This window comes from Epargyreus clarus, unplaced genomic scaffold, assembly GCF_041222505.1.
Source record: "Epargyreus clarus isolate Ecla_fem2 unplaced genomic scaffold, WU_Ecla_fem_2.2 ptg000015l, whole genome shotgun sequence".
In the NCBI taxonomy this organism is placed as follows: Eukaryota; Metazoa; Arthropoda; class Insecta; order Lepidoptera; family Hesperiidae; genus Epargyreus; species Epargyreus clarus.
This window is the reverse complement of record NW_027332223.1, coordinates 1585328-1604973: the sequence shown is the minus strand read 5'-3', so window position 1 is coordinate 1604973 and position 19646 is coordinate 1585328. Positions and strand designations below refer to the sequence as shown.

The window sequence follows — 19646 nt, the reverse complement described above, 5'->3', positions numbered from 1 at the left end:
AAGATTTGTCCGCAAATGAATAAAAAAAGACCCGATTGCTTGATTATATTTTACTGCCTGTTACTCATACAATTTAGACGAAACCAATGAGGCCCTTTTCTAAAATTCGTCAAGCCATTGGGGCTGTAGGGACTATCAAAGAATGAGACATAGATGCATAGGTATATAAGGTCATGTCCCTGTAGTCTCGGGAATAGAATAGGGCTACGGTATCCCCTGCCTGTCGTAAGAGGCGACTAAAAGGGGGCTTCCGGGGTTGCGGGCGGTAAGAGTGGGAGCTCGAACCGTCCAGCAAGCAACCCCGGGAAGGATGATGGTATGTGTGGTCGCATACCGTCGTAAACACCAGATGGTGTGGGAGGAGCCAAAAGTGCTCCCCCAGGGCAGAGCCCGATCGGGGCATCGCACTTGGAGGACTCCGGTTGTGTTCCCTCGAAGATCCCGGAGTTCTCCAACAAGCGTTGAGGACGGCCACCGGGGGGATTTTAGTGCGGTAAAAATCCCACATAACCCGGCGTCGCTCCCATGTCGTCGGGTACCTTTTGAAGGTTTCCCCCTCGTAAACAAAAAAAAAAGGTATATAAGGTCAATAAACATTATCACCTGCAATAGGGTAAGAAGAATTTCGATACAAAGAAAGATTGACAGAAAATAACAAAAAGGGTTTTATGTTTTAGTATCGGGATGTCGGAAGGTCCATCTTTCATCAGTTATAGATTAAATAATAGTATTAGATTAATAGTATTAGATTAATTAATTATAGTAGAAAATAATTCATTAACTCAGCTACAAGCAATGTTATTTTAGGCAGAATTAGATGTTAGAGCAATGAATATCTTAGAAATAACATACTAAATACAAAATTTTAAGTACATCTGGACAGATTCTTATAAAAAAGAAACTCTTTATGGCACTTGCAGATACATAGTTTGGACAAAACTAGAAATACTAAGAAATAAATAACAAATAAGTCTACATATCTCTAAACGAACCTATTTTCATTGGAGATCATAACTGTTACACTTTTCAATGTTAAATTAAATGCACTAATCCGTAGTTAGATCGATCCTATAATCATGTTCCGATCTGATAGTGATAAAAAAATATTAGTGGCAATTAGGAAGTGCTCTCTTAGGTACAAAATAAAAACATTTTAAGATTATTTTTTAGGTTACAAAATCTGAAAACTGAAGAAATCTGGAAAACAAGAGGTAATAAACGACAGCAATGTTAGATGCAAATATCTGTATGATAGAGATCTTTCTGTACATCTTTTTAAATAAGATCAAATTCACATATCACCAATCTACCAAAACTGTTTTGTTTATCGACACAGCGGAGCAATTACACGTATAGCCACAAGCCATGCGATATTCAATAATGCTATATTTATGATATCAAATATTGAGAATAAAGTGAACATACGGCAGATTTTGTGCGAATGGATATTGATTGAATTATTTGTTGCAGCTATTTTGAGTTCAACTGGACCGTTGATTACCAAACGCAACTCAAAATTAGTGCATTCAATTTAACACAAATCTTCAAAACACCTCAATTCTTCTCACATGTTGTGCAAAACAACGACGAAGAAGCAGAAAGTAAAGAAGAAGAGGAAGAGCAGAGTGACGCAGCTACGGCAGGCCGGAGGCGGGTCGCTCTCAGGAGTGTTTGGGTCACGCGCGGCCGAGCATGGCGGCGACGTCGCCCGCGGACTGCGAGTGCAGCAACGCGCCCCGCGCCGGCCGCGGGGCCAGCCGGGGCAGCGCCAGCCCCGCCGGCGTGCTGCCCCGGGGACACCCCGTCACGAACTCGTGCCGCGTCGCCTCCAGCGGCGTGATGCGACGCTTCGGGTCCCATCTGGAACGAACCGAATGTTACATACGTGTGGACAGAGGTAATTGTTCAATTAATTTTAAGTTGTTGCTTACAAAGTTGTTGAGTTGGAATGACGAGTATGTGTGTCGCACGTGTATTCGTCTAATGATTGCTGTAGCATTTCATTTAGGAAGTAAATAAGTTTTATAATACTAATCTTTATTTAATACTTAGGTGTAATAAATAAATAAATTGATGTACAATAAATTTATTAAAGTAAAGTAAATAGTAAAGTAAATCCAGTACAGAAATGACATATTTGCAAATTGTAATCGTCTTGTAATATAGTAATATGTTGTCTGGCCTAGTTGTGACCTAGATAAATACTGCAACTAACTATCAACATATGGCCATAATTATGCGAAAAACATTTAATAAGTTCGCTAGTTAGCCGGTATCATTTTCTGTACCTTATTGGCACTGTGAATTGAAATGTAAAAACGCTTTAACACAGATACAAAAAATACAAACTTAACAAGCATACAAAAAATAAATTTTAGGTTCGTTTTGACAGTCAATAAATTACCACTTACAAACTTCCGTTTAAAGAATAAGTGGCACAAGAAACTGCATCAGACTGATCAGTTGTAATGGTTTAGCGATACTTAATCGTTCGTTGACTCTAACAAGTAGATCAAGGCAACACCGCTCCAGCTTATTCAATTAGATTCAGGGTTGCTAGGGTCTTACTTTTTGTAATAATTACACGGAAATTAGACGCAAGAAATTCTTGGGAAAATTATAATTGGTGCAAAAAGCAATGTTAACAAGCGTTCAAATTATTTGTCGTTCAAATGTCCGATATCGAAAATGCAGCAATTAAGCTATTCATTGCGTGTCAATTAACATTTCGAAATCAACTTTTCTCGATATATTTATAATACTTTATATGCCGAATTTGTGCTTAACATCCAGCTTTCACATCCCTATTTCCATGCTATAATTAAAAAAATATACTCGTATTTTACAGTCTGTTTTTTTTTATTTTTTATATGTAACCTAACGATAAAGCAGACGGGTTACCTGATGGAAAGCAGTCACCGTCGCCTATGGACATTTGCAATACCAGAGGAGTTGCTATTGCATTGCCGGCTTTGAAAGAGAGCTCTTTTTACACCCCTCTTGAAGAGCTCCATGTCATATTCTGAGGGGGCATACCTCAGGAAGAAGTTCATTCCACATTTGCTATTTGCTGTTTAAGTAAATGTGTAACTCACAGCTTCGTCTAGACCTTAATCGATCTTTGTTGACAAACAAAATAAAGGTCGGCCAGTAACTAGTACCTTTCACCATGAATCCACATTGGAACATGGAGAAGAATCTTCTAGGCTTAATCTAGCTTACTCATGCACCGCAGTGGAGCATAAATTTACTTTATTGTTTTTACCTAACTGTGTTAGGTAATGTTTTTAGAGCGTACCTCATTCTTTGGCCCTTCCTACAAGCAAAACGGCTTGACGGATTTAAATTTTTAACATATGAGGTGCATGAGTATTTATCTAAATTGTGGAAGTGACATAGGCAATTTTTATGCAGTTGGGTGTTTTTATGGTACCCAGAGGGTAAAAACGAAACCCTATTATTAAGACTCCGCTGGCCCTCTGTCACAGGACTCTACATCTTTAACTGTTATAGATAGACACTTATTTTTTATACTTTTATACGTCTATAGTCTGATTCATAATTAGGTGTCCAAAACCTTGAATACCTAATTTTGAGTACCTAAGAGTGTATCCTCACATAAATATAAAAAAGTGCGACATCAGGATTTAATACTTGTATCTAGTAATGTAGGACAATTTTAAATAGTGATTTGGCTACGTTATAAATTATAACCAGTTAAGTACCACTTTTCTATATTTGGTGGCGAATGCAAGGATTAAAAAGGAAAAACCATCGAAATGAAAAAGAAGTTCTCAAGTGTATTTTAAATGAATTAATAATAATGTACCTACTTAATGGATACATCCAAAAAGTCAGAAAATTTCGGGTTTTAGTAGATTAGGTTAATTTTAGTACGGAACCCTATATAGAATAAACTAAATTAACATTGAGAAGGAAATTGTGTTTTTGTTATTTGTTTACAAAATCATTATGTAATCATGTTCAGTCTTAACTAATGTAAATTGAATGGTAATTTTCTATTATTATTAAAAAGCTTAGTAATCGCTACTAACTTAAAACTTCTAATATTCACAGAAGTCATAGAATAGAAAATAAACAGAATTCGTTTTTATAATAGATAGAGAATAAATCACGTAACACGTGACTTATTCTCAAAGACATGACCAGCAATGGGACAATAATACTTTGTAAAGAAACTAAAAAAAATACTATTACACAATATACCACAATTTACAAATGTTAAATAACACGTAAAATTATCTGCAAAACATTTATACATTTATAAAAATAATTGCAATTCTCCTTATTTTGTCGTATTTGGAAAACCAGATCAGAGTGAATTTTTAGCGTAGCGTAGGGCCACAAAATATTAGTGTGGTAGGGCGAAAGTTTCTCGCGCCGATGTAATACACGATTTATCATTTACTACTAAAACTATATTATTATTCACACGAATTGTAATAAAAGATACAACAAAAGTTTAAAGATGACATAATATTAACTAACTCTAACATCGGGGTCAAATAGTTTTCCTGTTATAACTTTTACGATAATAGTCACTCGACAAAAATGTCACAATAGGTATTGTAAAAGTTTTAGACAAATATTACTTCCTTGAAGATGAAGGTGTAAATTCAATATTTATTTTACAATTATTATATTTTTCTTATCACAAGATTTTATATTGCAAATGTTTGACATGTATGTCACCAATGATTGGATGCAACCAAGAGTCATATACTTATTACTTATTTTATGAAAAGGCAATTTGCAAACGGGCAAGCTGTCTACCTGATGATACGTGCCTACTGCATCCCATAGACTAAGTTTGAATAATTAGGATTATTATATTATGTATCCCTTACCATAACCTTCAAACCGGATTACAACAGCGTTAAACACTGCTATTGCGAGACAGAAATAGATAAATACTATTATGATGTGTACTGATATGGTACTGTACCTACAATCTACATGTATATGCTTATATATCAGAATTTATTTCGTTATGAATACAGAAAAAACTACTGCATATAATTATCAGCAATGTCAATTACATTAAACTGTTAAGCTTTTTTACAATAGGTAAAACTCCCATTAAAATCACTGCAGCAAATAAACGGACAAACTAAAAAAATGTCGTTTGTCTTTTTGTGTCTTGACAATAACCATATAATCTTAGAAAATAAAAACGAAATCACGGGCTCTAAAATTATTTAATTTATTACATAACGTAGCGATACTGCCCATTAGGCCTTCATTCAGGCATTTATGTTCATTATAAATATTATAATACATCGCATAATTAGGTTTTATGTAAATTGTCACGTGAAATTTCTTTTAATGATCATTCGCATAACATTATAACAATTTGTGACATAAGCGGTAATTTTGCACAATGTTTGTTGCTATTAACGCCGCGGAGATAAAAATAAATAAAACACAATTTTATTTACCTAAATCGTACCTAATAAATTATAATAACGTACAAATTATCTAGTGGGTTAAGAATAGTATAAGAGATGAAAGGTGGTACACCCTTCGTCGTAAGACTCCGGTAGCTCTGCTAAACTTATTTCTGTCTAATAACAGCACTGTTAAGCGCTTCTGTATTCTGCATTCAAAGGTGTGATAAGGGGGACACAGTTATCGGGGCATTCCAACTCCTCAGAACTAGCAACACATCTGTAGCCGACCTCAGGTAAAGCTTATCTGGGGTTGATTACATATGCGGTATGTATTAGTCACTTTCCATTAAGTGAACTGCATGCTCGTTGGCAGTAAAAGCCTAGTGGTTAAGAAACTCAGCCTCTCGATCGAGCGGTCCGAGGTTCAAAGCCACCTCTCGCACACACCTCGGATTTTTCAAAATTATGTTTGTATTAGAAATAATTATCACTTGCTTAAACGGTGAAGTAACACATCGTGAGGAAACCTGCATACCTGAGAAATTTGTAAAAAAAATAAATCTCACAGGTATGTGAAGTCTACCAATACGTACTTGGCCACTGCGGTGGGCTATGGCTTCATCCTTCTCATTATGAGAGGAGACCCGTGTCGAGCAGTGGGACAGGAATGGGTTGATGATGATGACGATAATGATGCTCGTTTGTTACTTTTACGAGAATATGCCTTCAAACCTTCATGCGCTTTACCACTTGACTTATTGTAGTACTCTTGAACGACAACAGCTTACTAGCGCTCCACAAACCGTTATGGGGTCACTTCCCGACCATAGGCACGGGATGACACTGACGCAACAAGCCTAGTAAAGCGTAAACCACGCCTCAATCACGTAAGCAGCCACGATAAACACCGAATAATCAAAGTTGTTCGCATCTCGCACGCACTTTGCGAATACCGACGGAGTTGTGTAACCTAATCTTGTGTCACTGTGTCATATTATAAGCGATACGCGAACTTGTACAAAGAAAGAACCAAAAATTAAGTAAGTATATTGTTTTTAATCCGTGCACTACAACAGCTGGAATTGTTTTAGTTTTAGTTTTAAAATTGGGTTTTGGCGAAAAACCAGTTTCGAATTCACCTAAAAATCCTTACCTCTACATTTTACTATCCGAAATATTTGTAAATTTTATATTTCCTGTCAATTATCAAATTATTTAAAGTTATATTCTCTAGAAACGCATCCGAAACAGTCATTATCACAGAAGGAATTGGCCGAAACTTTGGATAAAGCTTCGGACAAAACTATTTACTACTATAAAACGATTGGACCTACATAGGGGACATAGTACATAGTAATCCTTTCTATAAACTCTTTACTTGTTCTCTGTCTTCTGTTGTCTCTCTATCAGTGAAACAATAACTTTAAACTATTATACAACGCGGTCGTGATGATCACTGATCATTTAATTAAATTCCTTCTCTACGAATAAAATAATATTTCTGTATTAATATTTTATTAGCCATTAATACGATACGAAAGCCACTTTCTATTTTTGCGATGAGCAAATTATAAAGTTATTTTCGCTCTATAAATACTTTTATGTTAGCATCTCGCTAGTTATTAAATGCTTCACACTGTTTTTTTCTGTTCCATGGCTTCACATATTTAAACCATAGATTAGGGACATTTAGACTACAATCCAAATATGATCTATGGACGTAATATAAAAATTACAAAAATCTGCATAAGAGAAACAATAGAATTGTTACACTTTAAATCTTTAAACCAAAGACATAGGTTATTTGATTATAGTCTATGTTCGAATCCCATATGTCGACTTGTAGCAACAGATTTCCTTTAGTGTTTAAAGAAAACATTTACTAATGTAATATAAAATAATGTAAGTATAATCGGCTGCAATATTTTGTTTATATAGACTCAAATAATGAAAGGCTCAAATAATAAAATAAAATATAAGTAAAACGAGAGTAAAATAATATAGCCTTTGCTTGCGGAGAGTGCAACTTTCCAAGAGTAAAAAAAAATTAAAATCGTTTCATTTATTTCACAGTTAATCGATTACCGACAAATCATTCCCCTACATAACATTAGTTTATATTAAATAGGCTTAATCAAAATCGAAATCTCCAGGAAGACTAAATTGAGCAATGTTATGCAAATTCCACTAAAGATCAACCACATAGCTCATGTTCTCAGCACTATCTGTCCGATCAGGTGCAGCTTCTAAACCACGACTCTATGGCCGATTATGTCACGTAACCTTTCACTGGATACCTGCACGCATCGCAAGCCACTTGCGCTTGTGGGAAAAGAATGCGCTAAATCACTCGTACGTATCGATTTTGTTGGAAATTGGAAATTGTCGTAAAAATCTATCGTTATTGATATTATAACCCTTGATTTTAACAAGTTCTAATTGTTATTATACGAAAAGTTTAGTAAAGTGAAAGCTATATGTACTACTTATAATAGCGAAGTAAATCGTTATTAAGGTTGTCGTAAGTTGTCCTATTTATGTGATAAGATGAGAGGTAAAGTTGGACTGCCTCGGAAAGGTATATCTCCCCTACCACATCCTTCTAACTAGAACACAGAACCACTGGTGCTATCGGAAACGATCCACAGAGGATTCCACCAACATATGGTATATGTAATAGATTTCAGGCATAACTTTTTCTTATTTGATATTTTCGTCCAGTGCTGAACCTACAAAATGGTTCGCTTCGAAAAAACATCGAGATACATTAAATTTAAATTCATAGTGAGTCGAAGCTGCTTTAACCGCCGTTAAAATTGAACTATCACTTATCCAATAGATTACGGATGTTCATCAGATGAGCGATTAATGGATAATTATCAGATTCATGACCAAATCACGCGTAACGATTCAGAGGTTAGAGATTTCTAAATTGATATTTAATTTGAAGAATCACACAACGCCGCGGCTTATTTACATCGTAAATCTATAAAGTAATATGTCGGGTGGTATCGTTAGGTGGATGGGTGACCGCTAGTGGCGTTCCACGTACGCTTTCATTCATCAGAGGTCATCACATCCGTGTTTCGTAGGGTACGTTAACCCGTCGGTTGCTTTATCGGTTGTGGGTGATAGTTGCTAATCATTGAAAGACTCATGAGCGATCTTAAAGTGTTACAGTTTTGCCCCTTACTAGTGCAGTTCCACTTGATGCTGATAGGTATATCGCTATCAAAGAAAATTAGATTGCTTGAGAGTTTCCTAATCATGTTTTAGACTCAAAGCCTATGTCACTGTCACTTCAATTAAATTCAATCGTAGCTTGAAGGTCGATCAAAGCCGGTTAACTGTGATATTTCTGATAGCCTATACGGATAAACATACAAGGAAATTAGTAAGTATTTTTACATACATAAAAATTTGATACATTGATCACTGATATATGAACCCTTTACCACAGGCTATCTTGAACAATCGATTGCTGCCAATCGATAAAATTGCAGTTACGAGAAAATCTTACGTTATCTGTGTTAAATAAAACATATTCTAACTTTCTACGCTTCTGTTGTCTGTAACACACGGTTATATTTATTTATAGCGAGAACTAGTAAACGCGATGTATTACTCAGTGTAGGGCTGACCGTTGCAATAAATCAAAAAAATGTTTAGCAAACTTTTGGTATAGATGAAAAATATATGTAATAAAACTCTACATGTTATAACATGTCACATATTTCCTTGGAAAAATATGGAAATACAAAAAATAGCAAGTTAAAGTGGCCTAGGGCAGATAACCGATGAGATAGGAAGGTCCTCGAATGGAGACCAAGTCTGGGTAAAAGAGTGCAAGACGCCCCCCGACCAAGTGGACTGATGACCTGAACAGGACAGCGGGTAATCACTGGATTCAGACGGCCCAAGACCTACGTCCAGCAGTGGACTTTCAAAAGCTGATGGATGGAGGTAAGCAAAAAATAATTTGATTTCAGCATTCAAATACTTATAACAAAAGCTCTATCAACCAAAACTTTTTAGCAAAAAAGTGTCAATAAGAAGAAAATTGCGTAAGTTGATAACCATAGCGAGCCCTATCATACTTTCACCGCTCGCGGTCACAGGTCAGCAATGTAAGAGTATGGTAACTGAGGACAGCCAGGCACGGTACGGTTAATAGTATACTGTGCGAACGATACTTAGTTGATGATAAATGTCTTTAGTATTACTACCATTTTGTAAGTTTATATATTATGATAAATGTATGTCTATTATTTTATGTAAGTAACTGACATATTCCGAATTGTAATCCTATTTAGATCGTTCCTACCTACCTATAAAGAACAAATGTTGCTCCGATTTTGAAAAAAAATCACGATTGCAAAAGATTTAAACCGGATTCAATCCCCAATAGCCAAGTAAGTAATAAGTTTATATTTATTTACCGGGTCTTAGTTGATAATGGATTGTCCCTGTAGTCCCGGGACCAGAATAGGGTTACGATATTCCCTGCCTGTCGTAAGAGGCGACCAAAAGGGGCTTCCGAGGTTGCGGGCGGTAAGAGTGGGAGCTCAAACCGTCCAGCAAGCAACCCCGGAATGGACAGCGGTTTGTGTGGTCGCATATCGCTGTAATCGCCAGGGGATGTGAGAGCGTAAATTACTTTGCTCCCCCAGGGCAGAACCCGATAGGGGCATCGCGTTAGGACGACTCCAGTTGTGTTCCATTGGAGATCCCGGAGTTCTCCACCAAACGCCGATGGCTTTTAGTGCAGTAAGAGTCCCACATCCCGAAGTCGCTCCCACGGTCTCGGGTACCTTTTGAAGGTTTTCCCCCTCGTCAAAAAAAGGTTGATAATGGATGTTGTTGTTAATAGGTTCTTCAACACCATCTAATTAACATTTGAAAAAGAACTATATCCAATACCCATCAACAATACCCAGCAAACACCAAACAACTTTTACTCACGAGCTGTTCACACTTCACCTTAGAGGCAAACAATTAATTAGTAGGAAGACCCACTTACTACAGCTCAATGACCTTCTTGCCCCCATTCACCCACTCGGGTGTTGATGCTCGTAACAATGCCCAACCTTCCCTCTCTGACTCCCACAAATTGTGATAAAAATGTGTGAACTTGCAGAGAAAGTTGGGGCTTTTTGCTACGTTCATGGTTAAGTCACGTTAGATCGCAAGCGATTAGCGAGAAGCGATATGGATGGTGCTTTTTTGGTAAGAAACTACAGTTAAAAATTCTGAACTCTACGCTAGAGAACAGCCATTCAGGCAAACTTAAATGACTTTTAAATTCAACATACATTTCATTTCATTCATTTTTTTCATATTTATAAAGTAATATTTTGTTATTGTTCCTTATATGCAAATATGTCGTTTCTACCTATTACGTGAAAGTCCCTTACTTATATTTTCTCGCAGCTCGCATCACAGTAATCGTACGACAAGCACCTTTTCTTCCGAACAAAATTAATTCACAATTACAGAAATGAATAGGCTGAGTTTAAACCTTATTCATTTGAAGTAAGGTTACATAACACCTACCGAATAACCATATAATCTGCAAACTAATGTATGTATCAAGAAACGTTTATGCAGTTTAATTAACGAATTCGATGCAAATCTTAAAGATTAAAAGTAGAATATTTTCACTTTAATTTATTTGTGGGAAACACACGTACGGTTAGTGACGTGTTACGTACGGTGGTCCTATCTCATCTCAATTTAACTCTACCGTTGAAGGTGGTAGAACCTTCTGTGGTTCAAATAGGTGGATTTATACGAGGCGTTTTAAGGCCAACCTCAGGTAGGAATCCAATCTAATCTGGGGGTTTTCTTCGTAACGTAATAAAGTGCTTACTTACTTCCGCCCCTTAATAATAAAGCCTATCCAAATTTTGCTTACCAAAGAACATTTTTTGACATTGCCCACTAGTAGGCAGACAGAGCCTCTAAAGGCTGTGGAGTGTGGGTACACCTACCGCAGGGGCAATCTAGGGTATAAGCGGTTATATTTACTTACGATCTTGGCTTGATTGCCTTCTTAATTGTGATGTGTGTAGGCAAGCAGGGGCAATTTTCGAGATCGGCGATGCGGCAGGGTGGCAGTGGCGCGAGACCACCATCGGTCCCTAGATTGCCCCTACCGCCATTACCTAAGCAGGACAACATACTCTGGAACACTACACGATAGGCAATTGTGTAGAGGTACTCCCGATAACGCCATGAAAGCCATGCACCCTAGATTGCCCCTGCGACAGGTGTGTGTCTAAGTTTGGCGCAAAATTGCCAATTTCATTCCTTATTATTAATAACGGGTATTAAGTAAGACAGACACCTTTATGTTTTAATTACTTTATGTCGGCATTTGGACGCAGACGAATCGAATTTTTGATTACACTCTTCCTACTAACCGACTAACAAAATAACCTCAATTAAGTTTTATAACCACATAAATAGATAAACCTACTTTTCCCTGACAATTTAGGCGCAGACATAAAACTCCTTCTTTACTTTTACTTCGCTATATTCGGATGTAGCATCAAAATTGTTAACCGATTTTTTTAAAGGTATTTACGATATAAGTTTTATTCTCACAAGGAATTTATTCATTTACACGACGATTAAATGATTTATTTTGACAGTTTTAGCACACAATACAACTATAATTTATTGTAAAAATAAAGTTTAAACCAGGTCAGAATAGCAGATGTTTTTACAGCTTTCCAAATATGAATCAATAACACATAATGAAAACGCCGTACACTTGTTATACACATTATTAATAACAGATTATTTAAATCCTTTAGATAATTGCCTAATCAGGATTCTGACCCCATACTCTTTATTGCACAGCTCTCGGTTACATGTGAAAAATTCATACTGACACAACGAAAAGTAATACATACTAACAATACCAAAACCAAAAAAGAAACCTCTTATTCGCAACCATTTGCAACAAATTTGCATCCACTATATTACATTTACATAATCTGATGCATATTAAGTCATTCGGTCGATGAACCCACATTATCACCTGTGAGATAACAGCTGTGGCCTCTCAATAAGTTCGATAGACCACAGAGTTAATCTGGAGTAGAAATGTAATTTGGAAACACACTTTACTGCATTTCCGGAGGCACCACTGCCACATCTATTCCTGCCTATTGATGTTGACAGAAACCCTTGTGATTCGACTTCAAAGGGACCACAGATTTCGGCCTAAGAACAGCAACGGTAAGCGCTCTTGTCAAAGGGTTGATAAGAGAGTTATAAGTATGCAAGGAAACCCTAGGCCGACCTTAGATAGGAATCTAATCTTATATGGGGTTTATTAAGATATCCATCAGCTGCACTAGCCACGTACCATCAAGTGGACGCATGATCGTTGGCTACTTCTATATTATAAAAACACTTTAGTTTGAGCATGGGTTCTTAATATTATCATAATGGTCCATTAACACATTTTCATCTTGCCTTGGACCATCAAGTATTTGGCAAATTACTCCTATCACCTTTCTATCTAAATCTTTCTTTCGATCTATTTAACACAATATTTTCAATAGAATATCTATGTATAATCAATTCTACACAAAATTAACGATACACTAATGCTAAACATTTGCAAATCGTCATAAAAGTCGTATTAAAGTTAACTTTCTACGTAGACATTATAAAATCGATTTTTATTATATAAAATAGAAATCTGAACCTGTTGCAACTAGGTCCGTTGGCATAAGAGATGCGAAAAGTATACGATTGTTTCATATTTGTTAACATGCAAGTGAGTTGTCAATGCAAACATGATTCATTTTCATTTGCAACTGTTGCATCATAAGTCTGAGTGGGACAGACATTTTTTAAACGAAACTATGCTTTTTTGTCCCACGCTCAGTTTACGTGTCGTAGATGCTAAAGATATAAAAATGAGTACAAAATCATCCAGATTCATATTTAGATGTGTGCATGACCTAGGATCGAATCTAGAACACTCTTACTGCCAGAGTGACCGCTTAATTTGTTGATGTCACATTACATTAGCGGTTGTCCAGATTTTCTAATTAGACAATTCACTAAAACTTTTTTATCTTTATCTATTGATCGAAGACGAGTCCGTTTTCACCCGCAAATAATTGAAATATCACCAATGCATTATCCATGAGTTATAATCAGGGCCGGATTTGGGGATGTGGCCTAAGGGCAACAAAATAAAGGAACATTTTTTCCGTGAAATCTTTCAAAATATATTTTCAATAAATAAAATTATTTCAAAAATGAGTGTAGTAATTATACAATTGCAAGTATCGTCGTTAAAAATGCGAAAACAGATTTTTGTAAATAAAAATAAAACTCGCCCGTTGAAATTTAGATATTATTTTATCTCTATTGTCGGGGCCCGGGGCAGCAGCCTCGCCTTTCCCAATCTGGCTCTGCTTATAACCCGACACTACACAGCCCGGTCCAATTCAACGACTTGACAATGATGTCACCGACCACCGTTTCACTCCACTTACGCACAGTAACACAAGACGTTACTTAATAAGTGCGTACACTTCTACACTTCTCATGATTACGCAAACGACATCTCGTATTTAATCTACACACGCCTAGTTCACACCTTCATTAACGTAAGTGGAAAGAGAAAATCTGATCGTTTAGCATGCAAGACGTAGAAGTAATTAAAACAAGCCGTTAACTTCAACTGGGAACCGAATCTACGCTGCGTGAATGCTAGCGTGGTCGCATAACTCTTATTTTTATTCGAATCGTGACGGTGCTATGAGCTTCACTTACACTCTTCTTCATTTCTCCCTCAGTTACATACTAAGGGAGAGATAAAGTAGAGCCTTTTGTATCCATGATAACATGTCGACATTGCTCGTAAAAGTATGTAATCAATCCCAGATAAAATTAGAGTTGTACAGGATGCATTGCTTTACCTTTCAGGGTTAAGAGATGATCGATTGATGTGGTCTAAGGGTTGGTCTATAGATCGACGGTCGTTGATGACAGTGGCAAATGTATACATTAGTTAGAATGCGTATACGTGCGTCTTCCTTACCACACTCTTCCTACTATTCACACTAGAATACAACAATGCTTACGTAGGCAGACGTTGGTTTTATCATACTTGAATTCCAATCAACCCTGGTCGAACAAAACTAGTTCTCCACCACAGTTCTACTCTACCACAGTTCAACGACCTTCTTCAATTATTCACTACTCAACTTCTCAATGATACAAGTTTATATGGTACTCACTCTAAGCATCGGTGTAAGAAGTGCAGGAAGGCGGGGTCGTCGGTGCGCAGCGCGGTGGCCAGGCTGCGCGAGCCGGGCCGCCGCTTGCGACCCTTCGAGTTGGTCACCGTCCGCGGTGAGCCCTTTGAGTCTGTTATCATAACCTTTAATTAATGGTTTGCTTACAATGTATGGTATATTCCCTACGCGACAAAATCCGTAACGAGGAAATCCGTAGGAGAACAAAAGTCACCGACATAGCTTCCAAAATAAGCTTAAGTGACAATAGACTGGAAACATTTTTTTTTTACAAAACCAAAGATTTACATTTCTTTTTTTCTTATAAATCAAATAATAACCTTTTTTACAAAGCCTGAACTTGGCTGACTGGACATGATTACTGTAGAACTAAATTACATATCGTAGGCTTCTACTAGAAATGTAGAGTCAATGTGTTGACCGAAGCAAACTAAGCTTAATAGGTACGTACCTACAGTAAAATGTATCCGCCTAATTCTTGTGCTATTTTCTATAATCAACTATAACTTCCATGGAAACATATGATCCAAAAATCAACAACACGAAGAACCGTAATCTCATTAAAATTATGTCCAATGAAGAATCTACGTAAATAATTTTGATAAAGTCGCCATAAGTAGTTTCACTTCTTAGGTAGCTTTACATGTGTAATTCATTTTTGGGTTCATTGGCCGGTCAATGGCAATAAATATGGATTTAGTCTTAAAATATCAATACATCTAAGAAACTTTTTATATACTTACTGAAAATGTATTTTAATGTCTACTAAGTTGCCGAGCTATAGTTATTTTCTAATATCCATTACCGATTTGATCGTACAAAACCAGACTGGGTTGCATGCTGCTTCTGTAGCACTTACCAAAGAACAGTCTCTTCCTTGTGGCGTGGAGCAGTAGGTCCGGTGGCGGCGGGCCCAACAGCTCCATTATACACGCCAGCTGCTCTGCCTCGTTCTCACCGGGGAACAGCGGGTACCCCGTGTGCAACTCAGCTAGGATGCAACCTGGGACAAATAAAATCAGATATATCTCTCTACCTAACCTGCGTTCTACATTGATCAGCTTGAATAAGAATAAAAATAAAATTTATAATTATCGAATAAAACATTCATACATTACATTGGCAATTAGACTTTACTGATAAATTTGTTAGTTACTCATAGTACGATGTCTAACACCGTCCATCCGTCCGTCTCCGTCCGTCCGTGTCCGTCCGTCCGTCTGTCAATGTCCGTCTGGGTAGAAATTTTATCGAGTGACAAATAAAATGTTTGGCCAGGTTTTATTAGCATATAAGCATTTAAGTAATCTGTTACTAACTATAACACATTATATAGGTCTTTAGTTGCCTGAAATAAAGGAATTTTAAATTTAATAAATTAATTTACTTGATTTTATTTTAAAAATGGTGCTTAAATTAATCCTCAAGTCTCAATAAAAAAGTCGCAATATAATTAATTATTAAGACTTACTTGAAAATGATTATTGCATTATGCATATTATGCAAATTATTTTTACTGGAGTACAATAGCGAACTGTATCTAGTATTCAGAATTATTGTCATTAATTTAATGTTAGATATTTTAACACTTTCTTATTTTTTTAATAATTTTATTTATGTTATGAAGTTATTTACGACGCCTTAAATTTCGTCGGTGCATGCGACAGGTGCAAATGCATTCGTGCATGCGGGCAAATACATCAGTGTGTGTACCACAAATGACAGATAGAAGTCATAAATAAATCAATGACAACGCTCGCAAGTGTACGCGCTATAATATTTTATGAAACTCCCAGAATTCAAAAGCATTCATTAGTTCTAAAGGCGGCCTTGTGCCTGTTCTTATGACTTGACTAATGACCTTCTCAAATTCTTTTCGGACTGCGAATAATCTTGACCCGCCGCTGTTGTTCTCGAGTGTCAATTTTGTAATTATTTTGAACGATGAGATTATTTGGTAATGCGGCCATTAGTCTTGACTTCTGACTGCAACTTGCTGCCTCGGAGAAATGATTATTGTTGTGTTTGAAAATGCATTTAAGAATTTTTAATTGTATTAGCAAATTAAGATTTTTTTTTATAATATAGGCGTAGCAGATGAGCATGCAGTTCACCTAATGGTAAGTGGTTATGGACAACTGTAATCAACCCCAGATAGAATTATAATTCTACCTGAGGGTGGCCACAGATGCGCCGCTTCCCTTGATGACTAAGCTGGAACGCCTCGGAAAAGTATGTCTCCCTTATCACATCCTTCAAATTGGAACACAGCAGCGTTATAACGTAGAAATAGGTGTGGTAGTGGTGCCGCCAAAGTCGTACAACAAAGTCGTACTACCTTCAAAATTTTAATGTATAATAAGGGCTCTGTCATTACCACTTTCTTAGGCGATGTACTCATTACCGCAATCTTATAAAAACGAATCACTACGCACAATTATCAACAACATAAACATTGAATATTGCGACATCAAATCCTCGCAGTCCCATGGTCCCATAAACGGCATTTCTAGTATTTATTTAATGCCATCGTTTCGTAAGCGACATCGTAAATATCCATTAGCAATGTTTCTTGGAGACGCACCGTGCCTTAAATGGCAAGTGGACGGAATTGCTCGCCAAATCATCCTGCTGCTATTAACAGGTATTGAGGTGCATGATTACCCAAGAAGGTGCTTCTAGTTCCGCGACCGCCAAAAACTCGTTATTTTCTACGTAAAAGTTTAAAGAGGGTGATCGAAGGGTCGAATCCTTTATAAACTTCCATGGTCATTAAAGACATTTCGATTCAATGTAACCACTGAAAATTTCAATTTTTTCGGCGAGGTTAAGGTTTATGCAGAGAGCACAGGGAAATATTTAAATTTGGGAGATATTTACGGCAGACTTACGTGTTTCAGTCTTCGTCTAGTCTTAAGAAAGACACGTTACTGGAGAAGAACAAGTAGGTAATCTTAAAATGTTACTGTAAGTATATAAATCTATTGTGTCCTTTCTTTACATGAAACAGTCATTCTTTCCTTCAATAAACTTGACCAACAACCAGAATTCTGTAATCTACCAACCTAATTTTGTAAATACGAAATTTTAACTTTCTTTCCTTGTACTATGAACTTATGGCCAGACAGACGAGGTTTTAGTGTTTCGTTTGTCGATTCTATGTAACTCTAAACGGCCACTTACAAAGTAGAACATCAGGTCGATGCTAACTATGTGATAATGTGTCGTCATCCTTACGCAACGTAGAAAGCAGAGAAAGGCGACATGAGTATTCATTGCAACTCAGGATGGCATTTGACTTAAGCACTTTCCATCCATACTGCTCTGTTAATAAGAACTACATGACACGACTTAGTGAATCGAGTACAAGTGTAATCACAAATACTGATTATCCAGTTTGCCACGCTTGATTTATATCCGTATTGCTTTAAGTTGACGACATTTTTGGAATTACGTTGTCCTGTTTAAAAGTTTTGGAACGAGATGTTTGTCATTTCATTTTACTTTTATTTATTATTATTTGTTTAATATAATCAGTTGCATTCGTTAAGTAACTTTGACCTAAAAGCTTAATAAGCGCTTAAAATTTTCATGAATACTAGCAGCATTATAAGCTTTTGTATTGTAGTTTACGGGGTTTGTGGTAAGGGAGACATTCATCCAAGGTATCTACGGTCGATGTATGGTCAATTTTATCTAGGCTTAATAATAGATGTCTTTTGTCTATGGGAGGCAATTGCCACTCTACTTACTACTCGTTTACTGCTTTTATTTTATAAAAAAAACCTCATCGGTTAGATCAATTTTCCAAAACTTACCCATACTCCACATATCAATCGGGGTGCCGTACTGCAGTCCCAGGATGACCTCCGGGCTGCGGTAGAACCTCGACTGGATGTAGGTGTAGACCCGCGCGTGCGTGTAGCAGGAGCTGCCGAAGTCGATCACCTTGATGGAGGAGCTGCCACGGGCTTTGAGGAGGATGTTCTCCTGGAAATGAATAAGGAACCTTTAAAATCGTAGTCGAACTGAGTGATTAAGCATACGATTGTTTTACATAATAACTAAAAACCAATCAATCAAAAATCATAAAGGGAAATAACTTAAGTAAATGTTCCGACAGGACAGATCATGTTTGGGTCGACTTCCATAGTCACCAGTTTAAAGTTGGTCGTCAATCCGTCAACGGCCTTGGTTACTATAATATCAATAAAAAGTACGATATATCAGCAATTCACCTATTGAGCATGAATCTCAATAGAAGAATGCAACTTCTTTGACGGATTATTCATTTTATGTAAATAGATGCTCTATATTTAGAATACTTCAATACCATAATTCCGCATGATACCCGTGGTATTACTTGTTGAACTAATAAACACTTAAAGTTGATATAATTGTGTTCAACATCGTCAACCCGTTATGGTCACACTGCTGGGCACGGGTCTCCTCTCAGCATGAGAAGAATTAGGCCATAGTCTACCGCGCTGGGCAATTGCGTATTGGCAGACTACACATACCATTTTTTTTATAAATCTCTCAGGTGTGCAGGTTTCCTCACGATGTTTTCCTCCACCGTTTAAGCAAGTAATAATTCATTCCTAATATGTACATAGCCTTGAAAAATCCGAGGTGCGTGCCTGGGATTTGAACCTCGGACCTTTCAATCGAGATGCCGAGTTTCTTAACCATTAGGGTATCATTGCTACTAATTATGTTATGATACTAAATTATTATCTAATTCTTATTTTAACTTACAGGTTTCAAATCACAGTGAATGATGTTCTCGGCTTCCAGTAGCCTCAGGCAGCGAAGCAGGGAGCTGGCGAACCGCCTGATGAGGCACAGGCTGAAACCTTGGTAGTTGTTCTTTTTGATCAACTCGTATAGGTTGATGCTGTAATTATAGAAATAAGTTAAGCATTAGATAAGTCCGTCCAGAATTAGG

General features: G+C 36.9%; 1 protein-coding gene across 2 annotated transcripts in view; it reads right to left on the bottom strand.

The window, feature by feature from the left end:
* Positions 1 to 764: 764 nt before the first annotated feature.
* Dyrk2 (Dual-specificity tyrosine phosphorylation-regulated kinase 2) overlaps positions 765 to 19646 on the bottom strand; it is a 70864-nt gene continuing 51982 nt past the window's right edge. For both annotated transcript variants that reach the window (XM_073080690.1, XM_073080689.1), the window contains exons 5-9: positions 19457 to 19595; positions 18517 to 18688; positions 15558 to 15701; positions 14681 to 14810; positions 765 to 1860 (exon numbers count right to left, since the gene is read on the bottom strand). In XM_073080690.1, the coding sequence (XP_072936791.1) occupies positions 1677 to 1860; positions 14681 to 14810; positions 15558 to 15701; positions 18517 to 18688; positions 19457 to 19595 (769 nt within the window). In that variant the 3' untranslated portion in view covers positions 765 to 1676. The remainder of the gene's footprint in view (positions 1861 to 14680; positions 14811 to 15557; positions 15702 to 18516; positions 18689 to 19456; positions 19596 to 19646) is intronic.